Source organism: Pogoniulus pusillus, chromosome 30 (genome assembly GCF_015220805.1).
Source record: "Pogoniulus pusillus isolate bPogPus1 chromosome 30, bPogPus1.pri, whole genome shotgun sequence".
Lineage (NCBI taxonomy): Eukaryota > Metazoa > Chordata > Aves > Piciformes > Lybiidae > Pogoniulus > Pogoniulus pusillus.
Window position 1 is genome coordinate 12121067 of NC_087293.1, and position 23554 is coordinate 12144620.

At 51.6% G+C, this 23554-nt stretch overlaps 2 protein-coding genes across 2 annotated transcripts in view; both read left to right on the forward strand.

Annotated features, from left to right (window-relative positions):
• LOC135189074 (uncharacterized protein KIAA1671-like) overlaps positions 1-22611 on the forward strand; it is a 35614-nt gene extending 13003 nt beyond the window's left edge. Inside the window, exons 2-4 of the mRNA XM_064169054.1 lie at positions 19407-19543; positions 21202-22500; positions 22574-22611. Of these exons, the coding sequence (XP_064025124.1) occupies positions 21255-22500; positions 22574-22611 (1284 nt within the window). The 5' untranslated portion in view covers positions 19407-19543; positions 21202-21254. The remainder of the gene's footprint in view (positions 1-19406; positions 19544-21201; positions 22501-22573) is intronic.
• LOC135188603 (uncharacterized protein KIAA1671 homolog) overlaps positions 22450-23554 on the forward strand; it is a 77599-nt gene continuing 76494 nt past the window's right edge. The window contains exon 1 of the mRNA XM_064168118.1: positions 22450-22828. Within this exon, the coding sequence (XP_064024188.1) occupies positions 22827-22828 (2 nt within the window). The 5' untranslated portion in view covers positions 22450-22826. The remainder of the gene's footprint in view (positions 22829-23554) is intronic.

The following is a 23554-nucleotide window of genomic DNA, read 5'->3' on the forward strand; positions in this document are numbered from 1 at the left end:
TGTCCAGCCTTGCCTTGAGCATCTCTGGGGAGAGAGCATCCCCAAACTCCCTGGGCAACTTGTTCCAGTGTCTCCCCACCCTCACTGCAAAGAATTCTTCCCTAATCTCCAGTCTCAGCCTGCCTTCTTCCAGCTCAAAGCCACTGCCTCTCATCTTGTCACTACAAGCCCTTGCTGAAGGTCCCTCCCCAGCTCTCTTATAGCTCCCTTCAGGTACTGGAAGGCTGCTCTAAGGTCTCCCTGGAACCTTCTCCATGCTGAACAGCCCCAGCTCTTTCAGCCTGTCCCCATAGGGGAGGTTCTCCAGCTCTCTGGACCCTCTCTTAACAGTTCCATGTCTCTCTTGTCTTGAAACCCCCAGAACTGGATGCAATACTGCAGGTAGGGTCTTGGGAGAGCAGAGCAGAGGGGGAGAATCACCTCACTGGTCCTGCTGGTCACAGCTGCCTTTAAGCTGAGTGTCTGTACTGAAGCTGTGGAGCTCAGCTGGCTCATGCCTTTGCTTGGAGACCTTCAAATAATGCCTTTTCTGTTCTTTGTTGTCAAACAGTGCCCTGACTGTTGGCCCCACCACATGACAGGTATGGGTAGGAACCTTTTAATCAGCATCAACTTACCCAAACATCAGCTTGTTCTGGCACTTCACAGCTGCAACTGATGCAGGATTTTTTCCCTTGCCATGTTCAAACCCACAGTAGCAGTTTTGGCCAAGACAATAAATCTCTTGGTCTGTGCATATAGTAGTGTCTTCTGAAGCACCTTTGAGTTTATGTAGCTTGTGACACCAACACTGGTTCAGCAGTACAGGTTGTGGGAGTGACCTGCTGGAAAGCAGCTCTGCAGAGAAGGACCTGAGAGTGCTGGTGGACAAGAAGTTGTCCATGAGCCAGCAATATGCCCTTATGGCCAAGAGGGCAGTGGTGCCTGGGGGTGTAGGTAGAAGAGTGTGGTCAGCAGGTTGAAGGAGTTTCTCCTCTCCCTCTGCTCTGCTGTAGTGAGGCCACATCTGGAGTCTTGGGTTCAGTTTTAGGCTCCCCAGTTCAAGAGAATCAAGGAACTGCCAAAAAGTGGAGGCTCTGAAGGTGCTGAGGAGCCTGAAGAAGCTCTGTGAGGAGCAAAGGCTGAGAGATCTGAGGATGTTGAAGCTGGAGAAGAGCAATCTCAGAAGGGATCTGCTCAGTGCTCAGCAAGATCTAAAAGGTGGGGGGCAGGAGGATAGGACCAGATTCTTGTCAGTGGTACCCAGCAACAGGCCAAGGGACAATGGGCACAAAGTGGAACCCAGGAGGTTCCATCTGAACAGAAGGAGAAACTTGTTTGGTGTGAGGGTGCTGGAGGCCTGGAGCAGGCTGCCCAGAGAGGTTGTGCAGTCTTCTCCTCTACGGACCTTCCAAACCCCCTTGGACATTGTGATGCTGGGCAAGCTGCTGTGGGTGCCCCTGTGTTAGCAGCAGGGTTGGACAGGATGATCTCCAAAGGTCCCTTCCAACCTTCACCATGCTGGGATCGAGGGATCTTGTGATTCTTAGCAGTCACTGTGCTGTTCAGTTTGTGTTCTCCACGAAATGGATGTTTGAGAACAAATCCCTGCAGCTCTCTGTGGTCACTACCTGCCAAGGAGAGAACAAGTGAGTGGATTTGATGCCAGAGGAGTTTCTGCTGCTTCAGGTCTTTTGCTCCTCTCCTCAATACAAACTTAGCAGGTAGGAGAGAGGTGCTGGTGGTTTCTCTCTGGTGCTGTGCAGCTGCAGGAGAGATTTTCGTGTCTGACCTGTTCTCCCTAAACCTGCCAGGACAGGGGATGTTTCCTTGACTTCTGGGAGCTGAATCACTGCACACATAGGAAGGACTCATCAATAGCTCCAGATCAGCATTTCAAGAAGGTCAGGGAAGCAGGTTTCTGCCTGCTGAGCATTATGCTAATTGGGTTGTTAAACGTATTGGGATTGTGCTTCCTTTTGCTTCTGCAGCGCTGGCAGATTCCATTGGAGCCTCTGTTCTGTGCTCAGGGTGCAGAGGGTTTGCTTTGGGCAGGGAGAAGCTTTCAGCTTTCTTCTGGCCTGTGTTGTAATCGTGTGTGAGACACATGTGAGCAGAGCTCAGCTTGGCTGCAGCTCTTCTCACCAGGTGTCTGCTGCACTTCTGTCGCTGCTGTCTCAGTGCTCCTGTCTGAAGGTAGACTCACAGTTGTTTGGGTTGGAAAAGATCTCCAGGCTCATCCACTCCAACCAGTGGCCATGAATCCATCTGCCAAAGTGCCACGGCCACAGGATTTTTGGACACCTCCAGGGGTGGTGATTCTGCCATCCTTATACCTCAGGGTGGTTGGAGCTCTGCCACAAGTTCTCAGGGCAAGACTCTTTCTGCTTTCCTGCTCAGGGATGCTGGACTCTGGGTGGTTCTTACTGCTTTGAAACAGTTCTAAACTGGGCTCTGCTGCTTCTTGCTGCTCCTTCAGATGCTGTCTTCTGGAGACCTGCATCTCAGCATCCTGACAGTTAGACTGCTTCCAGCAGGACTGTTGTTGATGGGAGCGTGGCAGAAGCCTGTGGACATGGGAGGGGGGCTCCTAAACCTCACATTTGGAGACCATCTTCAGGAGTGTGGGGAGGGAGGCAATGAAGCAGATGGCAGGTCAGGATCTGGAGAGCTTTAAAACTGATCACAGCATGTGCTGGAAGGCAAAGGATGCATTTGGACGCTCGGCTGTCTGGCAGCATCCTGCTCAGATGCTCCTCCCTAGGCGGGGGGTGGTCACTGAGTCTTTGGCATTGCTTTGAGTATGGTGGCTACTGCCAGGGCTTGATGGGCACTGGTTTGGAGCTTTCTGAGGTTTGGGAGACCAAGGGTGGTTACTGCTAATGAAACACTCCCTACCTGAACTTGGCTGCAAAGAGTGACTGGACAGGGCATTGTTGGGTGGCTCTGCTTTCCATCACATCTGCAGAGGAGGCTGAGTGAGAAGCTGGAGGCATGAGTGTGTATCTGAGCCTCTGCAATTAGCAGGAGGTTGTTTATCACTCTCCAGCCAGCACTGGCTGTAACCCAGCACACAAGACAGTGTTTGCAGTCACTTTGCTGGCTTTGCTTCGGCATCCAAAGCTGTAGCTTTAGCGTTTTCCTGCAAAACAAACAGAGCACAGTGCCTGAGCTGGGGCTGCACTGGGTCAGGCAAGGTGGAGCTCTTAGAATTACAGCCATAGACTTGTTTGGGTTGGAAAAGCCCTCTAGGAACACTGAGTCCAGCTGTTAACACCATCATGGCCAGCAAACCATGTCCCACAGTGCCATAGACACAGGTTTCTTGAACACCTTCAGGGATGGGGACTCCAGCACCTCCCTGGGCAGCCTCTGCCAATCCCTGACCACTCTTGCAGCAAAGAAATTTTTCTTATCCCCAACCTAGCCCTCCCCTGACACAATTTCAGGCCATTTCCTCTCCTCCTATCACCTGATACTAGGCAGAAGAGACCAACCCCACCTCACTGCTGGATGGTTCAACTTGATCTTGGAGGTCTTCTGCAACCCAAACAGTTGTCTGATTCTAAGGTAGCAGAAGGAGCTCCTCTGGCACAAAAACCCCAATCTTGACAGCAGTTTTTTTAATGGGTCTGCAGCTTGGGGCAGATTATTGGTGCCTGATGGGTGGCAGCACCCTGCTGCATTGCCCTACCCACCTTAATACAAGCAAGAGATCACAGAGCTGTCTGCACATTGCTCACAGCCTGAGAGGCAGAAGGATTAACTTCAAAGTGTGTAATTGTGTGGTAGAGCTGAGGATGACATAAGGTGGTTTGGCCCAGAGAATGATAAATGCCACCAGGTGTTTTTTGCTTTCAGAGCAGTGTTTTATTTGATTCCACACAGATCCACCCATCTCAGCTCTAGTGGCTTTCCCAACATTTATGGGATGTGAGTGGAAGCTGCAGAACTGCTGCTGGTGTCTGTTTGAATCGGGGTGAGTTGGAGCAGGCTGCCCAGGGGAGGTGGTGGAGTCACCATGCCTGGGGGTGTTCACAAGTAGATGTGTCAGTTGGGGTCATGGAGGTGTTGGGGAGAAGCCTGGAGTCGATGATCTTAGAGGTCTTTTCCAACCTTGATGCTCCTGTGAGTTTTAGTGGCTGAATCAGTGTAGTGAAAGGCAGAACTGGAGTCCAACTGATCCTCGTAAAGACTGTTAATAATTGACTTGGGCCAGGTTGGGTCATCTTCCATGCAAAGCTTTTTGAATTGCTGCTGTAGGAGCAAGAGCTTGGGCAAAGGAGGCTTTTTATCTGATGACCTACCCTGCATCATAGGCAGTGCTGGGGAGAAAAGCTGAGGCTGGCATTTTGCTTGTGAGGTTGGCTACCGGAACCGGTCCTGAAGGTGGTTTGGGGCAGGTCGTTGCTGAGCACGCTGGAAAAATCTCTCCTCCTGAGTTGGCTACCAGAGCTGGTGCTGAAAGGTGGTTTGGGGCAGGTTGTTGCTGAGCATGCTGGAAAAATCTGCCCCTGAGTTGATGCCAGTGCTATGAAACCAGGTCCAAGTCCAGTTCTACTCTTGTCTCCACTGAGACATGTCCCCATAACCCAAATACACTTGAGAGAGGTGTGTCAGGGTCTGCTTCTGCACAAAGCAAAGCTTGCCCATCAAGATGGGGTTTGCTTGGCAGTGCTGCTGAGCCCTCTGCTTGGGATGGAGATCAGAGTACCATAGACTTGTTTGGGTTGGAAAAGCCTTCTGAGATGATCAAGTTCAACCATCAAGCTAAGGCCACCATGGCCATCAAACCATGACCCCAAGTGCCATGGCCACACCTCCAGGGACAGTGATTCCATAGAGTGGTTTGGGTTGGAAGGAACCTTTAAAAGTCATCTAGCTCCAAGCCCCTGCACTGAACAGGGACATCTTTAACTAGATCAGAACCCTGTCAGATGCTTCCCCCTTTCCAGGTGCTGCCACTGTTGTCATTGCCAGCTGCAAGGGATGTCATCAGTCAGAATTTGCTAGGTAGTGCCCACAGCTCCATTTAATCTTGGTACCCAGCACACTGAATTGCCTCCTGTGGTAGTTCTGAGCTGGAGAAGCAAAGCTTGGTGCAAGGTGGTGGTGTGGTGTCAGCAGCCCTGCTGGCAGTGCCATTGGAAGCTGTGCCATAGACCACCTGGCTGCCTTGGCATGGTGACCTGTGTTGTTTATTACTGCTGACTTGGGCAGCCTGTTGTCATGGTGTTTGTCCTGTGGTGACAGGGAGATGGCATCATTGCCCATTTTAGGTAGCTGCTGCTGGGGTGCAGTGCTGTGGAGAGCTGCTGCAACCTAGAGGAGCTGGATTAGGAACTGATCATAGGACAGAACAACCTGTTCATGGGAATCATCTCCCCCCACCCCCTGGCTAGAGCAGGACCAGTTCACAGGATCCCAGCAGAACTGGGGATTGGAAGGGAACTCTGGAGATCAGCCAGTCCAACCCCTACTCTGCTCAAGCAGGGGCACCCACAGCAGCTTGTCCAGCATCACAATGGCCAGGTGGGTTTGGAAGCTCTGTAGAGGAGGAGGCTCCACAACCTGCTCCAGGCCTCCAGCACCCTCACACCAAACAAGTCTCTCCTGTTCAGATGGAACCTCCTGGGTTCCACGTTGTGCCCATTGCCCCTTTTCCTGTCACTGGGAACCACTGACAAGACTCTGGCCCCATCCTCTTGCCCCTCACCCTTTTAGCTCTTGCTCAGGTCCCCTCTCAGGCTGCTCTCCTCCAGGCTCTCAGCCTTTTCTCCTCACAGAGCTGCTCCAGGGCACTCAGCATCTTTGTAGCCTCCACTGGACTCTCTGCAGTACTTCCCTGTCTCTGTTGAACAGGGAAGCTCAGAACTGGACCCAGGACTCCTGATCTGGCCTCAGCAGGGCAAAGAAGGAGGAGAAGCATCCTGGACCTGCTGGCCACCCTCTTCTTCATGCATCCCAGGAGGTGTTGTCTGTAGTTGTATTCCTTGGGAGAAGTGTTTTGGGGTTTAGTGTGGCTGCTTGTTGACCAAGTTAGAGCACATGCTTATGTGGTGACTAAGGCAAATATTTGACAGTAGACTGCTGGACTGAAAGGGGACACTGCTCCTAGGCAATGCTGACTGTCTGTACTGGAAGGAAAAATGTTGTTAGCAGCAAACCCCGAGGCTGGCACACACAGGGCATTGCTTTTTGTAAGCAAGCAAGTGGGAGTCAATCAGTAAAGACATCAAGTGGCAAAGCTGGGAGGGATGGAGCAGAAGGAAGGTGCAGTGGCAGAGTTGCAGCTAGGTGAGGGCTTAGAAGCAGCACAACCATGACAGTGTCTTTGCATGAAGTGTTTTGCCTGTGGGTGGCACATCCTGTGCCAGACTCTTCTCAGTGGTGCCCAGAGACAGGACAAGGAGCAGTGGGTACCAACTGGAACCCATCTGAGTGGGAGGTTCCATCTGAACAGGAGGAGAAACTCTTTAGTGTGAGAGTGCTGGAGGCCTGGAGCAGGCTGCCCAGAGATGTTGTGGAGTCTCCTTCTCTGCAGAGCTTCCAAACCCACCTGGCCGTTGTGATGCTGGGCAAGCTGCTGTGGGTGTCCCTGCTTGAGCAGGGGGGGTTGGACTGGATGACCTTCAGAGGTCCCTTCCAACCCCCCCTATGGTGGGATGCTGTGAATGAATGAAAGAGTTGGCATTTAGAGAGCAGCCCTGGTGATTGCAGGCCAGTGACAGAAGAACTTGAGCTGCTTGTACTTTCTGAAGGAGGTTTACTGTGCCAGGCCACAAATGAGTTCTCCAGCAGTGGAAATCCTGTTAGAATGTGAAGAGGAAGATCAGAGGATTAGGAGCTTTGTCCTTTCTTACAGCCTCTGCTGACACACAAGCACCTGCCAGGCATGGAGACAAGCAGGAAACATCTTCTCACATCAGGCTATTTCTGTGGCACAGTGACCTTCAGAAGCTCCATTTAAATGAAATGATCCATTCTCCTGAATCCTTCCTGGGTTCAGGGGGTGGTGTGTCAGCTTTATTTCTGAAGCCTCCCATAGCCTTTGCCCACAGGCAGTAGCTCTGTGAAGCCTTTTGCCTATTTTTATAACAAGTAGGTGTTCTTTTTTAATGAACCAAAGCCCCACAGATCTGTTCCACAGGACACTTTGACTTGCATGTCACCTCAGCTCAGCAGCAGTCCCATCTCCCAAGGGACTGGGGAAAATTTCTTTCCAGATAGGCTTCTGAGGCTGAGGGAGCTGGGGGTGTGCAGCCTGCAGCAGAGGAGGCTCAGGGCAGAGCTCATTGCTCTCTACAACTACCTGCAGGGAGGTTGTAGCCAGGTGGGGTTGGGCTCTGCTGCCAGGCAAGCAGCAACAGAAGAAGGGGACACAGTCTCAAGTTGTACCAGGGGAGGTCTAGGCTGGATGTGATGAGGAAGTTGTTGTCAGAGAGTGATTGACATTGGAATGGGCTGCCCAGGGAGGTGGTGGAGTCTGTGTGGCTGGATGTGTTGAAGCCAAGCCTGGCTGGGGCACTTAGTGCCATGGTCTGGTTGGTTGGGCAGGGCTGGGTGCTAGGTTGGGCTGGGTGAGCTTGGAGGTCTCTTCCAACCTGCTTGATTCTATGGTCTGGTTGATTGGACAGGGCTGGGTGCTAGGTTGGGCTGGATGATCTTGGAGCTCTCTTCCAACCTGGTTGATTCTCTGATTCTCAGGCACTGGAACAGGCTGCCCAGGGAGGTGGTGAAGTCACCATCCCTGGAGGTGTTTCTCAGCCAGTTGGACATGGTGTGGAGGGACGTGGGTTAGTAGCAGCAGCTTAACAGTAGTGGTGGGATTGTGAGCTCTAGGTGAGTGGTTAGGCTTGGTGGTCTCAAAGGGCTTTTCTAACCACCACAGCTCTGTGGTCCTGGGAAGGTTGCACCTTTTGCCACTGTCTTCAGCTTTGCTTGCTGCACACCATGGCAGTCCTTCTCCGTGGGCCCTTTCTGAGGAGGCTTTTTAGCTTCACGTTTGCTCCATGCAATAAATAGTTTCAGTCTCAATCCCCATGTCATTTCTCACAGTGTTTAGGGAGGAAACTGTCCCCATCACATTGCTGCTGCTTCTCAAGTGTTGGCAGCAGCTGATGGCTCTGGGGGCAGTGAGCATGGAGAGCAGAAGGGAACATCCAGAGTTGGCATCTGCGCCCTGTCAGCTCTGAGCTGTTGTCCTTTGTCTTCTCTCCTCGCCAAGGAGATGAGAAGTACAGACAACACCAGGACATATTTCCAGGTGTGGGTGGTCTCTGAGCTCCTTTTTGCTGGTGAGGCATGGTTCTGGCTGTGGTATTCTGCAGGGGAGTAGCAGGTGGAAGAATGCCAAGGGTTGGGGCTTTTTATTTCCAGCCCTGTATTTCTGTGCTGCAGACAGCTGGCTCATCCATCTCCTTGCTCTCCTTCAGCTGTGTCCATGCTCTGCCTGCCAAATTGAGAGCATTCCCACCCCAAAGCTGGAGCCTCTGGAGACAATCCAGCCCTGCCTCGCCTCCATGGGCTTCAGCTAGGAAGGGATGGTCCAAGTGCCACCTGCTCGAGGTCAGGGGCATGAGTCACTGTTTGATGTGTTGCTGAAACAACCAAGAGCCAAATTTCACTTCTTCTAAAGCAAGGGCATGGAATCCTAGAGTTGTTTTGTTTGGCAAAGCCCTCTGAGATTGAGTCCAACCATCAGCAGCACCAGGGCCATCAAACCATGTCCCCAGTTGCCATGGCCACACGTTCCTTGCACACCTCCAGAGATGGCAACTCCACCACCTCCCTGGGCAGCCTCTTCCAACAGCTGACTTTTATGTGCCTTACTTTAGTACCCTGAGTGTTAAGGTGTAAAAAAGTTCACTCTGAACTGGGAGAGATCTCTGAAACCATCCAGTCCAACCATTGACCCAACCCCACCATGGCCAGCAAACCATGTCCCCAGTTGCCATGGCCACATGTTCCTTGCACACCTCCAGGGATGGGGACTCCTCCACCTCCCTGGGCAGCCTGTGCCAATCCCTGACCACTCTTGCAGCAAAGAAATGCTTCCTCATCTCTAACCTAACCCTCCCCTGGCACAATTTCAGGCCCTTTTCTCCTGGCACTAGGCAGAAGAGACCAACCCCACCTCATTCCACCCTCTTTTCAGGGAGCTGGAGAGAGCAATGAGGTTTCCATTCAACCTCCTCCAGGCTGAACACCCCAGCTCCTTCAACTGTTCCTCACCAGACCTGTTCTCTAGACCCCTTCACCAGCCTCACTGCTCTTTTGAAGCACAAAGCCACCTGATTTATCACCATAAAGCAAAAGAATGTTCCTTATTCTGACAGTTACTAAAGAATCATCACTTCAAATCCTTGAAAGGTGAAGAATAAACAACTTGTCCTCCCCAACAGCCAGGCCACAGCTGCCCATCTTTAAACCCACATTTCAGTGAGCCCTGTTTGGCAGATTCCAGTTTTGTCAGGCCCTGGTTTAAACCCCCAGCAGGTTTTTACCCTAATCTCAATTATTGCCATTCACTTTCTGTCACAAATCTCCCTTCTGTGACAAGAGCCTGTGAAGTGCCACCCTAGAAGCTGACCTTCAGACTGCTGATTTTCTGTTCTTTTTCCCCCATCAAAATATGACTTTTACCATGACAAAGCAATTTCCCCAGGACCTCACCAGCAAAGGCAGGAGATTAGCTCAGGCTTTAATTACATTCTTCCTGCAGAGGCAAGGGGAGAGCAGCAGCCATTTGAATTTCTGCAGCAAGAAGGAACTTGATTTTCCCTCGTTAAAAGCACATTTAACCTTTGCAGCAGGTGCAGGGGGCTACAGGAGGTTTGAGTCTTTTCCTTTCCTTGAAGAGCTGTTGTGCTCTGGGAGAGGAGTTTTGGGACATCTATGCAGTATTTCATCATCTCTCACCCAGGGGCTCAGTTTGGTGTTGCCATCCTCTTGGCTGCTTTGGGGACAGCCTTTGGAGGGGGAGTCTTTGAGCACCTCTCAACTGAGTGGGTTTGATGTATGTGTACCCTACAAATCAGCAGGTTTGCAGATGGTGCCAAGCTGAGTGGTGTGGTTGACCAGCCTGGGGGACAGGATGGCATGCAGAGGGACCTAGGCAGGCTGGAGATGTGGGCTCAGGAGAACCTCCTGAGGTTCAGTAAGGTGAAGTGTAAGCTCCTGCAGGGAGGTCAGCAAAGTCCTTGAGGTGAGTCTGGGCTGGGGGATGATGAGGTTGAGAGCAGATCTGCAGAAAAGGATTTGGTGGTGCTGCTGGATGAGAAGCTGGGCATGAGCCAGCAATGGGCACTTGTAGCCCAGAAGGCCAATGGCATCCTGGGCTGCATCAGAGTTGGAGAGAGGTGATTCTGCCACTCTGCTCTGCTGAGACCTCACCTGCAGTGCTGTGTCCAGCTCTGGGGCACCCAACACAAGAAGGGCTTGAACCTGGTGGGGTGGGTCCAGAGGAGAAGGTGTCAGAATGCTGCTATGAGGACAGTCTGGGAGAGTTGGAGCTGTTCAGCCTGGAGAAGAGAAGGCTCCAGGGAGACTTTAGAGCAGCATCTTGATATCTGAAGGGGACCTAGAAGGAAGGCTGGGGAGGGACCATTGAGGAGAGCCTGTGGGGACAGGACAAAGGGCAATGGTCTGAAATTGGAGCAGGGGAGATGTAGGTTGGACATTAGGAAGAAGCTCTTTACAATGAGAGTGGTGAGATGCTGGAACAGGTTGCCCAGAGAGGTGGTTGTGGCCCTATCCCTGAAGATACTCGAGGTCAAACTTGATGTGGTCCTGGGCAGCCTGCTCTAGTTGAAGATGTCCCTGCTGCCTGCACAAGGGGGTTGGATAAGATCACCTCTCAGGGGCCCTTCCAACCTGATGCCTTCTGTGATTTTTTGATGATTCTAAACGTGTTTATTTATGGATTCTGTGAAATATTGATGTGAAGATTTAGAACCCATGCCAGGACCTTACCCTCCTGAGTCTGTAGCCTGGAGCCAGCTTCTCTGCACACCACCTCCACACTGGCATGGTGAACTGCAGAGGTTTATTTCTGTCCTCCCCTCTCTTGGGCAGGCTGATGAGCTCTCTTCACCTTCCCCTTCCCCTTTCATCTCTCAATCCACTTGAAGTTCCATCTCAGCTGTGTTAGTCCCCTCCAGGTCCACGACCTCTCCTATCCAAAATAGTCACCTAAACCAATCAGCTTATCAGAATCAATCTGTCCTGTCCACAGTCCCACAGATCTTAATGGAACTATCTTCTCTCTCCCACTCCTTTATGCTGGGAAATGCCATCAGGATCCCATTACAACACATTCCAAGGATGCAAAGGTCTGGTGAAGAGCAGCCAGGCTGCAATCGAGGTGATGCTCACAGGGAGCTCCCCAAAGCCCCAAAACTGAAGCTGCAAACCCACCATTCTTGGGGTTTGTTTTATTGTTCTCCTGTGGCTCTTTATTTTGCTTGGAAAAGGAGGAGGGAGGCACAGAGCTTCTTACATGGAATAAAAGTTGATCCTCAGCGGCACGCAGGGCAGGGAGTATCCAATGTGGGACATAATCCTGGCTAACAGCACACAGTTTGCTGCTCCAGCCAACATTCCTAACCCACAACTTACCCCTCTGAGAGATTCCTGCTTTGGTTTATTGCACTGCAATCTTTATATGTGTGTTTTTCCCCCCTTTCCTACATGAAATCAGTAAGGTTGGAAGAGACCTCTAAGACCATCAAGTCCAACCAGCCATCCAGCACCACCAGCTCGCTGATTTTCACATTCTCATGGCTCAGCTATGTGGCCTGAAATGTGGATTCAAGCAAGAACAAAATAACTGGGGGGGGTTGGTGTCAAATCATCCAATTAGCCAAATTTTCACAATTATAAAGCTGCTCCAACTTCCTGCTCCTCCTTCTCCCTGGGGGTGTTCAAGGCCAGGTTGGATGAGGTCTTGGGCAGCTGAGTCTGGTTGTGAGGTGTCCCTGCCCCATGGCAGGGAGGTTGGAGTGGATGATCTCTGAGGTCCCTTCCAATCTAAGCCACTTTATGGCTCTGTGAACTTCAGAAAGCTGTAAATTGGATAAAGAGGACTCCTGTTGTTAGTGAGAGGTTATCTCTAGTTCAAGAGAGATGGGAAACTACTGGAGAGAGTCCTGTGGAGGCTGTGAGGGTGTTGAGGGGCCTGGAGCATCTCTGTGAAAAGGGAAGGCTGAGAGCCCTGGGGCTGTTGAGCCTGGAGAGGGGCAGCCTGAGAGGGGATTTAAGCAATGCTCAGCAAGAGGGTGAGGGCAGACTCTTGTCAGTGGTGCACAACAGACATTAAGGTGTTGGGACAGGTCCAGAGAAGGGCAACAAAGCTGGTGAAGGGTCTGGTGAGGAGCAGCTGAGGAAGCTGGGGGTGTTTAGTTTGGAGAAGAGGAGGCTGAGGGGAGACCTCATTGCTCTCTACAGCTCCCTGAAAGGAGGCTGGAGCCAGGTTGGGTTTGGTCTCTTATCCCAGGGAACAAGCAATAGCATAAAAGGAAATGACCTCAAGTTACACCACAGGAGGTTTAGGTCGGACATGAGGAACAATTTATTCCCCTTGAGGTTTGCCAAGGCTGGGCAGTGATGGAATCCCCATCCCTGGAGGGGTTCCTAGGCTGGGATGTGGTGGAGAGGGGTTTCAAGGTGGAGATGTGGTGCTGAAGGCCATGCTTTAGTGGTGGCCTGGCAGTGCTGGGTTAAGGGTTGGACTTGGTGATTTTTAGTTAGGTGTTTTCCAACCAAAACAATTCCATGGTTGTATGCTTCTCCTTGCTCAGTTTCAGAACATCTGGAGTGGGATTTTCCCTGGGCCAAGCTGAACCACTGCAGGGCGTTGCAGAGATGCGCACACGAGCGCTGCTCCGGGCTCGAACTGAGCCTTCAGATCTTAATGTCTGGAGGTGCTGATGGGATTCTTAATTAAACAATCCATCTTGCCCAAGGTCATTAGCATTGCTCCTTAGAAATCAGGCTGAGTTGCTCACTGCACCGTGTTACTTCTGCAGGAATCAGGAGAGAAGAGCTTCATCCCAAACACACCCTTCAAGTGGTGCCCTCCATGTCCATTTTGGACACTGAACTTATGGAGTGGGTCCAGAGGAGGCCACAAAGATAATCAGCAGGCTGCAGCACCTCCCCTATGGGAACAGGGCAGAGAGTTGGGGCTCTTTAGCCTGGAAATAAAAGGATCTCAGGGGACCTTTAGAGCTGTATTTCAATATCTGAAGGGGTAGGCTGGGGAGGGACTGAAGTGCAGTGGCTTTCAGCTTGAGGAGAGGAGATTTAGATTGGGTATCAGGAAGAAATTATTTGCAGTGAGGGAAGTGAGACATTGGCACAGTTTGCCCGGGGAGGCAGTGGATGATCCCTCCCTGGAGGTGTTCAAGGCCAGGTTGGATGGTGCCTTGAGCAACCTGAGCTGATGGGAGTTGTCCTTGCCTATGGCAGGGAAGTTGAAACTGGATGATCTTTCAGATCCCCTTCCAACCCAAACCACTCTCTGTCTGTTCTGCTGCCCTGCCTTGCCCATCAGCCACACACAGAACCCTTATTTACATCACTGCTAATTCCTTTAAGCCTATTAGGACAGGGGCAGCAGCCTGCAGATCGTTTTTGCACCCTGACTCACGTGGTTGTCGCCACCTTCCTCGCTCAGAAATAAGAATCCTCCCAATGACACAAAGCAAAAGAAGCTATAAACTGTCCCTGGACCTTACAGCAGAATCAACAAATCCATCTATCTTTGCTAGAGGTGGCATGCATCAAAATTCCACAGAGGAAAAAAAAAAGATCTTTCTGCTCTACAAGAAGCAAACAACAACAAATCCTTGGAAGGAAGGAAGCAGATAGCGTAGCTCCAGCAGGGAATATCCCTGCCTGCTTAAACTAATCATACCCCAGTAGGCAAACTACCAAATAAACACCAGGTTTTTTATTCTTTAGGTGCAATTTTACCAGTGAATCTCCCAGCAGTAGAGAACAAAATGAGGCCCTGGGTATGTAAAGAGAGGAGGTGCAAACGCTCTGCTCATTAGAGGCTGCACAGAGCCACCCAAGATTCATTTCATTCCTCTTTGCAGAAAGGCTTCCCTCAATGAGAAGTGGTTCAGCCTTTAAAAACACAGATCTGCTCTTTGGGTGTTTCTTTCCTCTCTTCTCTGGCTACCTTTTGGCATCAGTCAGTCGTAGAGTCATGAAGGTTGGAAAAGCATTCTAGGGTCATCCAGTCCAACTATCAGCCCAACGCTGCCATGGTCAGCAAACCATATCCCCAAGTACTATGACCACAGGTTTGATGAGGACTCCAGCATCTCCCTGGGCAGCCTGTGCCAATGCCTGACCACTCTGGAACACCTCCCTGGGCAGCCTGTTCCATTGCCTGACCACACTGGAGCACCTCCCTGGGCAGCCTGTTCCATTGCCTGACCACTCTGGAGCACCTCCCTGGGCAGCCTGTTCCATTGCCTGACCACTCTGGAACACCTCCCTGGGCAGCCTGTGCCAGTTCCTGACCACTCTGGAGCACCTCCCTGGGCAGCCTGTGCCAATTCCTGACCACTCTTGCAGCAAAGATTTTTTTCCTCATCTCCAACCTAACCCTCCCCTGGCCCAATTTAAGACTTTGTCACTCTGTCCCTAGTTGCACTGCAGAAGGTACCAACCCCCACCTGGCTACAACCTCACTTCAAGGGCATTGTATAGGTCAATAAGGTCTCTTCTCAGCCTCCTCTCCTCTAGAAGCATCTTGTTGCTGCTTCTTCCCAAACTAGGGAGAGTCACTGATGGGATCTGCTCTCTTAATTCCTTAATCCAATCACTCACTGTGCACATATGAAGAGGAGAATAACTTGGCCACGTGTGTGAATCCCAGAGTGAACCCAAGGCTGACTGTGACACAACCAAAGTAACAGAAGGTACAGCCAGGGGCTGCAAAGGTGCTGAGGGGACTGGAACATCTCTGAGAGGAGGAAAGGCTGAGAGAATTGAGGGTTTTTTAGTCTGGAAAGAGCAGATTGAGTGGGATCTGATCAATACCTCAAGGGTGGGTGTCAGGAGGATGGCAGCAGGCTTTTTGCAGTGGTGCCTAGAGACAGGGCAAGGAATAACAGGCACAGACTGGAACATCAGAAGTTCCACCTAGAGATGAGGAGGAACTTCTTGAATTGAAGAGTGAGGGAGCCCTGGAGCAGGCTGCCCAGAGAGGTGGTGGAATCTCCATCTCTGGAGATGCACCAAACCTACCTGGACGTGTTCCTGTGTGACCTGACTGGATAGGGCTGGGGGATAGGTTGGACTGGATGATCTTGGAGGTCTCTTCCAACCTGGTTGATTCTATGACCTTCTCTAGGTGCCCCTGCCTTGGCAGGAGGGTTGGACTGGCTGAACTCCAGAGATCCCTTCCAGCCCTTACCATTCTGTGAAGGGACATGTTCTGCCTCTCAAAAAAATCCAAATTAACAGGTTGAGAACTCAAAAAGACCTATTCCAACTCTCACATGGCCAAGACCTTCTGACCTGTACAGACCTCCAACACCTCTACTCCACTTTGCAATATGATTTTCCCTTCCCCTTGTGAAACCTGTTTTGAATCCTCTCATTTTTGGGTGTTTTTCTAAAGGACAAAGTTCTCGTCTTCTGTATCTTAGAGCCCAGGGTGAAATACTCTGCTCTGGCATTTTCTTCCACTACAGAGAAAGATTAGTGTTTGGCTAAAGTGCCCATCCTATAAATAGCAACATTTACAAGCACTTGTAAATCTCTAATTGCTCCTGCCAGTGCCCTTGCGTAACTCACCGCTGCTCACAGGCTTCACCCAGACCTCAGCATGCACTGAAGAGCAGAAATATTTTCAACAAGCCTTCTGAATTCTTTGCTGCCACCTCAGCAGAGGGAAATGAGTTTTAATACTCATTAAATACCCTTAGGGGTATTTAACCCTTCCCTTAGGGTACTAAGGGAAGGCACTTAAAAGTCAGGCGTTGGAACAGGCTGCCCAGGGAGGTGATGGAGTCACCATCCCTGGAGGTGTTCAAGGAATGTGTGGCCATGGCACTTGGGGACATGGCTTAGTGGCCATGGTGGTGTTGGGTATGTTTAGTATGAAGCAGCACCAAGCTCCTGGCCAAGCTGGCAGCTCCTGGCTTGGACTGATTCACTCTGAGATGGGGTCAAGAACTGGCTGGAGGGCAGGGCTCAGAGAGTGGTGCTGAATGGTGCCAGAGCCAGTGGGCAGCTGGCACTAGTGGTGTGCCCCAGGGATCAGTGCTGGGCACAGTCCTGTTCAGTATCTTTATTGATGATCTGGAGCAGGGGATTGAGGCCAGCATCAGTGAGTTTGCAGATGACACCAAGCTAGGAGCAGCTGTGGAGCTGTTGGAGGGTAGGAGGGACCTGGCCAGGCTGGATGGGTGGGCAGAGGCCAATGGGATGAGATTGAACAAGGCCAAGTGCAGGGTTCTGCACTTTGGCCACAACAACCCCAAGCAGCACTACAGGCTGGGGCCAGAGTGGCTGAGAGCAGGCAGGCAGAGAGGGAGCTGGGGGTGCTGGGAGAGAGAAGCTGAAATGAGGCAGGAGAGCCAATGGCATCCTGGGCTGGCTCAGGAGCAGTGTGGGCAGCAGGACAAGGGAGGTTCTTCTGCTCCTGTGCTCAGCCCTGCTCAGGCCACACCTTGAGTGCTGTGTCCAGTTCTGGGCTCCTGAATTGCAGAGAGATGTTGAGGTGCTGGAAGGTGTCCACAGGAGGGCGACAAAGCTGTGAGGGGCCTGGAGCACAGCCCTGTGAGGAGAGGCTGAGGGAGCTGGGGGTGTGCAGCCTGCAGCAGAGGAGGCTCAGGGCAGAGCTCATTGCTGTCTGCAGCTCCCTGAAGGGAGGTTGTAGCCAGGTGGGGTTGGGCTCTTCTGTCAGGCAAGCAGCAACAGAAGAAGGGGACACAGTGTGAAGTTGTGGCAGGGGAGGTCTAGGCTGGATGTTAGGAGGAAGTTGTTGTCAGAGAGAGTGATTGGCATTGGAATGGGCTGCCCAGGGAGGTGGTGGAGTCACCATCCCTGAAGTTGTTGAAGCCAAGCCTGGCTGGGGCACTTAGTGCCATGGTCTGGTTGATTGAGCAGGGCTGGGTGATAGGTTGGGCTGGCTGAGCTTGGAGATCTCTTCCAACCTGGGTGATTCTATGGCTGAGCTTGGATGCTCTTAGAGGGCTTTTCCCATCAAAACCATTCTGTGATTCTCTGAGGAGTCTCAAATCCCAAAGCACTACAAAGCAGTTCAGTTTTAATTCACTGATTAACTGAAGTCAGTCATGAGTGAATTCCTGCAGTAAATCAGTGGCCCTACAGAGGCAGTGACATTGAGAGGTGACCTTTAGAGTTCCCTTCCAACCCAAAGCATTTCATAATTCTCTAGCAAGCCCAGTGGATTTCACATGGAATCCTCTGGTGTGTCCATGTGATGGACAACATAGAGAATGGTTTGGGTTGGAAGGGACCTTAATGAGCAGGGATTTCAGCTCTGAGAAGACCTCCAAAGCTTTCTGCACTCAGTTTTGGGGACTCTTCTACAGTTAATTAAGGGCAAATACTACTTTGTCAAGATGAACTTGGTCAATAGCAGACCCTTGCTTAGGGTTTTTCACAGGATGTTAGGGGTTGGAAGGGACCCAAAGAGATCACAGAGTCCAACCTCAACCCTCTTTGTGCTTTCCTCAAGAGAGGGATCCACCAAGAGGAGAGGCTGCCAGAGCACGTTAGGCATTTCCTCTGACCTGTACAACCACCTCATTGCATCTTGTTCCTCCCCAATTCCATTCTCCACAACGCCTCTCAGCCACAGCCCAAACTCTTTTCCCTTCCAAGCTTCACAGAGAGGCTGATGCCTTTGGAAAGCCTGAGGAGACCCAGCTAGAACAAACCCTGGCCAGAGGAGGAATGCTTTGAACTGGTGGTGAATCCCTGTTTTTGTGGTACCAGCTGCTCCTGCCCCCTCACCCTCCCGAGTGAGTCACCTCTTGTTTCCAGCTAACACCCTCCGGGAGGGATTCCACTCGGCTCCTTAGTGGGTGGCTGCGTTCAGAAAGTCCATTTCTTTTGGCAGTTGGAGTGAAGAACTGCAGCAAAGCCTTGGTTGCTGCCAAGGGAGGATGACATTCAGCAGGAACAACACGAATTACTGGGTGGAGCTGGAGCCAAGCTAAAAGCATGGTTGTGTGGAAGGTTGAGCTTCCCAGGGGACCTCAGCAAGCGTTGGGTTGTTTGCTTCTGTCATCAACCAACCTTTTGTGGGCAGCTTCAGCTCCTGTTAATGTTCTCTTAGGTATCATCCTCATAAATATGTTTCACCCACAACCAAGCTCTGCAAATAACTTCCCCCCCCCCCACTCCCCATTAGAGGCAGTTTAGCAGCGGGGAGGAGCGGGGGGAAGGCATTCCAGAAACAACTGCATTGCATGCCAGATGAAATATTAATGCTCAGGTTTGGTTAGGAGCAAGAAAGAGACACTGAGAGAAGACAAAAAAAGAAAGGAGAAGCACTCAGACTAAGGCTGTTGGAGGAAGGCTCCATCCAGTTGTTCTGAGGCAAGGCTTTGTTCTCCTTGCAGCTTCCAAAGGTCAGCAGGGTTACAGCCCTGACACAACCCAGGGTGGATGCTTCCCGTTGCAAAGTGCACCTCAGACCTTTTCAGGGTCCTTCTCAGATGCCTGATTCATCTGTAGGAACAAAAAGGACTTCTGGCAAGAAGCTTAACTTCACTTGTAGCTGTGAGAAGAAGTTTTTCTGCCTTGCTTTTCCTGAATTGGGGAAGTCCCCAGCTATGTCAGTCACATTCTGTTATGCTGTGCAGGACAAATTCACACTGATTTATGCCTCTTTTGAGCATGTGGTTCCCCAAGAAAACAGCAGTTTGAGGGAGCTGGAAGTTGTTTAGTCTGGAGAAGGTGAGGCTGAGGGAAGACCTCACTGCTCTCTACACCACCCTGAGAGGAGGTTGCAGCGAGGTGGGGTTGGTCTCTTCTGCCGAGTGGCAGGTAATAGAACTAGAAGAAATGGCCTGAAACTGTGCCAGGAGAGGGTTAGGTTGGAGAGGAGGAAAAATTTATTTTGCTGCAAGAGTGATCAGGGATTGGCAGAGGCTGCCCACGGAGGTGGGGGAGTCCCCAACCCTGGAGGCGCTCAAGAAACCTGCGGCCATGGCACTTTGGGGTCATGGTTTAGTGGCCATGGTGGTGTTGGGTCGATGGTTGGACTGGATGACTTCAGACATGTCTCCCAATCCAAACAATTCCCTGGTTCTATAAAATGGGAGTCAACTGGATTCTTAGTGCTCAGGTTTTTTGCCTGATGTGGTGTTCCCTGCGTGGAGCTGGTTGTGTGCCATGCTGGAACCTGAATGTTCTTTGTTCCTTTGCAGGAGAGCTCTGAGCAGTGCTGCTGAAGCAATTGCGTTCCCCTCCTCTCTAATGTCCTCTTGGTGACCAGGATCTTGTTTTCACTATGAGCAGTGAGTTGTCTTGTACGAGTTGGCTCCAGCAGAAAATGCACATTATGGTAAGTGGCAGCAAAGCTTTCTTGGAGATTTGGAGGATCTTCATTTGTTTCCTTTGTTTAATTATAGACATTTGCTAACAGATGACAGCGGGGGCTGGAGCACCTCACTTATGGGGACAGGCTGGGAGAGTTGGAGTTGTTCAGCCTGGAGAAGAGGAGGCTTCAAGGAGACCTTAAAGCAGCATCAAGGAGACCTTACAGCAGGGGCCTGCAGGAAGGCTGAGGAGGGACTGTGTAGAAGGGGATGTGGTGAAAGGGAAAGAGGCAATGATTTGAAGCTGCAGCAGGGGAAATTAAGACTGGAGATTAGGAAGAAGTTCTTTCCAGTGAGGGTAGTGAAACACTGGCACAGGTTTCCTAGGGAGGTTGTGGATGCTCGTTCCCTGGAGGTGTTCAAGGTCAGGTTAGAATCATAGAATCAGGCAGGGTTGGAAGGGACTGCAAGGAGCAGCCAGTTCCAACTGCCCTGCCATGGCCAGGGACACCCTACCCTAGAGCAGGCTGCACACAGCCTCAGCCAGTCTGGCCTTAAATACCTCCAGGCACGGGGCCTCAACCACTTCCCTGGGCAACCCATTCCAGCCTCTCACCACTCTCATGCTCAACAACTTCCTCCTCACCTCCAGTCTGACTCTCCTTATCTCTAGCTTTGCTCCATTCCTCCTAGTCCTATCACCACCTGATGTTGAACACCTCCAGAGATGGAGCAGCAACCTCCCTGGGCAACCTGTGCCAGTGTCTCACCACCCTCACTGCAAAAATCTTCATCCTAACATCCAGTTTCAATCTCCCTTCTGCCAGTTTAAACTCATTCCTCCTCATCCTGCCATTACAAGACCTTGTCAGTAGTCCCTCCCCAGCCCTCCTGTAGCCCCCTTCAGATACTGGAAGGTCACTAAAAGTTCTCCTTGAAGCCTTCTCTTCTCCAGGCTGCAGAGCCCCAACTCTCACAGCCTGTTCTCATAGCAGAGCTACTTCAGCCCTCTGAGCATCTTTGTGGCCCTAAAACTTGGTGGTGATTTGCCATTGGAATGGGCTGTGCAGGGAGGTGGTGGAGTTGCCATCCCTGGAGGTGTTCAAGCAAAGCCTGCATGTGGCACTTAATGCCATGCTCTAGTTGATTGGCCAGGGCTGGGTGCTAGGTTGGCCTGGATGAGCTTGGAGCTCTCTTCCAACCTGGTTCATTCTATGATTCTAAGAAGCACTTAGTGCCATGGTTTAGTTGATTGGCCAGGGCTGGGTGCTAGGCTGGACTGGCTAAGCTTGGAGGTCTCTTCCAACCTGGTTCATTCTATGATTCTAAGAAGCACTTAGTGCCATGGTTTAGTTGATTGGCCAGAGCTGGGTGCTAGGCTGGACTGGCTAAGCTTGGAGGTCTCTTCCAACCTGGTTCACTCTCTGCTTCCGTGTTCTTGCAGGCTTTGGGTGGTGTTTTTTCGGCTGTTTAGCCTAATCAGTGCCTCGTGGTGAGTTGTGCTGTGTTGTAGAGGAGGAGGAACAGTCTGTCTTCCGTTGTGACCCACTCTGTGAACAGCACATCTGAAAGGCCCCTTTAGTCTGAGCGTAGCTGCCTTCTGCCTGTAACCTGGGAGGATGCTGCTCGCTGCTTGCGCTGCCTGCGCATCAGCGTTTGCCTTTTTCCTTTTCTCTCCTGGCAGAGCCTGTTCCCCGCTCGGATTTCTGCGGCTGGGCTGAACGTGTAAGCACAGCTATGGCAACCAGGGTGGAGATCAGTTCGCCTTTGGCGTCGCTGGCGGCGGTGCCTGACCTGAAGGAGCTGCGGGGCGAGGAGAAGGCGCAGCGGGTGTACGTCAGTGTGCTTTCGGACGCCGCTAGCAAGGCGAAGGAGGCTTCGGCAGCTCTGGCTCTGGAGGGGAGCGGCAGCAAGTTTGGCAGCGCTTTGAGATCTGCAGCCATGCCCTCGCTAGGCTCCAGGCCGAGGCTTTTCCCCAAGCCTTTCTCTAAAGAGAAGCCTTCAGATGCTTTTGCCAACGTCAAGCCCCCGGTCCCGGCTGTCAGGTCAAGTAGCCTCCTTCGGAAGGGCCCCGAAGAGACTTCCCCTGGCAAGGCGCTAAGCGGCAGCGTTCCTCCGCTGCTCGACCAGAAAGCCATGGAAAGCGAGAGCAAGGCTGGCGGGGAAGTGGTCACCAATGTGACCTTCTACACCGGTCCCACCGCCAACACTGTCATCCTCTTCGAGGCAGCGGGCACGGAGCAGTCGCAGGTCAGCCTGGCCCAAGGGAAAAGGGCTGCTGAGGAGTGCAGGGTGTTCAGTTCTGTGCACACCAAGGAGCTTCAGTGCACCTCGAGGCTGGAGAAAGCGCCCGAGACCCCCAGGAATCCTGAAGGGTCTCTTCACAGGCAGGTATCGTTTTGCTCCAGCCTTTGGCCGGTCACTTGGAACTCCCTCAAAAGCGGGGACAAGAAAGAGGCTCACGAGGTTCACCCTGGGGAGAACAGCAGCAACAGCAAGGCTGAGCTCTCTCTTGATGTGCAGCAAAGGCCAAAGCACAGACCAGTTTCTGCCATCTTTCTGGAATCCTTACGAGACCAAAAGCACCGCACCCTGGAGGCTTCCGAGGAAAAGTCTCCTGCAGACAAATCCTGGCCTAGAAAACCAAGACCTCTGTCCATGGACCTGACAGCCAAGTTTGAACAGAAAGATCCTCCTGCCTGCAAGAAGCCTTCCTCCCCTCACGAGAGCAAGGAGAACCTCTCAGTCGTTTCTTTGACTGATGTGGGCTGTCAGGATCAGTCTGAAACGGGGCCAAAAAGTGATGAAATGGAACTTGCTAAGAGTGGTTCTTGTAGAACCAGCTTGAAGTGCAGCAGCCAGGATGTTGGCATCCTAAATAATGCAAAATACACGTGGGAAACGAAGCTGAAAGCTAAAAGTGAGCCAAGTGAGCCAAAACCAGAAGCAACGCTGGGGGCTGAAAGAAGCCAGGAGAGCACTGGTGAGAGTTGGACTAATAAAGGGGGGAAAAGAGCGGATCAGAAGGAGACTTTTCTGTTTCTGGGCTCTGAAAGCCCTGCAGCTTCCTCAGAAAAAGAGAGTAGCATCCTGAGAGGCAGCGTTAAAAAACACATTAGTCTGTTTGCTTCAGAAAATCCTGCTCCCCCAGTGGAGGCAGAGCCTCTCTCACCAGCTGCTGAGAAGGAAAACAGATGTGTGAGCATCCAGCAGAGAATCAAGGAGCTGACGACAGAAACCACTGATGTTAAGGCAGGAAATCTACGCAGGTCACTTCAGTCACGGCCACTTTCTGCAGACTTGACCAAAATGTAGGTTGCAGAGAAATTCTCTTTAATCCTCTTAAGTTCATTCAGTAGAACTTGTGCTGCTTGATGCAGTGAAAGAAGTGAAGCATTTTGCTTTCACCGAACGTAATTTGTTCTTTATGCTGTTGCCTGGGTTCAGTTCTGGGGCCACTCTCTCCAAGAAGGACATTAAGAGGCTGGGGCAGGGCCAGGGAAAGGTAACAAAGCTGGGGAAGGGTCTGGAGAACGGGCTGGGGAGGAGCAGCTGAGGGAACTGGGGGTGTTTAGTCCGGAGAAGAGGAGGCTGAGGGGAGACCTCATTGCTCTCTGCAGCTCCCTGAAAGGAGGTTGCAATCAGGTGTGGGTTGGTCTCTTCTCTCTAGTATCAGGTGACAGAAGAAGAGGAAATGGTCTGAAATTGTGTAAGGGAGGGTTTAGGTTGGAGATGAAGAAAACTTTCTTTGCTGCAGGAGTGATCAGGGAGTGGAATAGGCTGCCCAGGGAGGTGCTGGAGTCCTCATCCCTGGAGATGCTCAAGAAATGTGTGAACGTGGTGCCTGGAGATGTGGTTTAATGGTCACGATGCTCTTAGGTTGATGGTTGGACTTGATCTTAGAGGTCTTTTCCAATCCAAACAATTCCATGGTTATGAAATAGTGATCTTCCTCCTTAAGAAATGCAATTTATTGGCTCTTTGCTGCCAGCCTGCTGTGGTAGGAAGCACTCCTGCCAACTATCTTGGACTGTGTC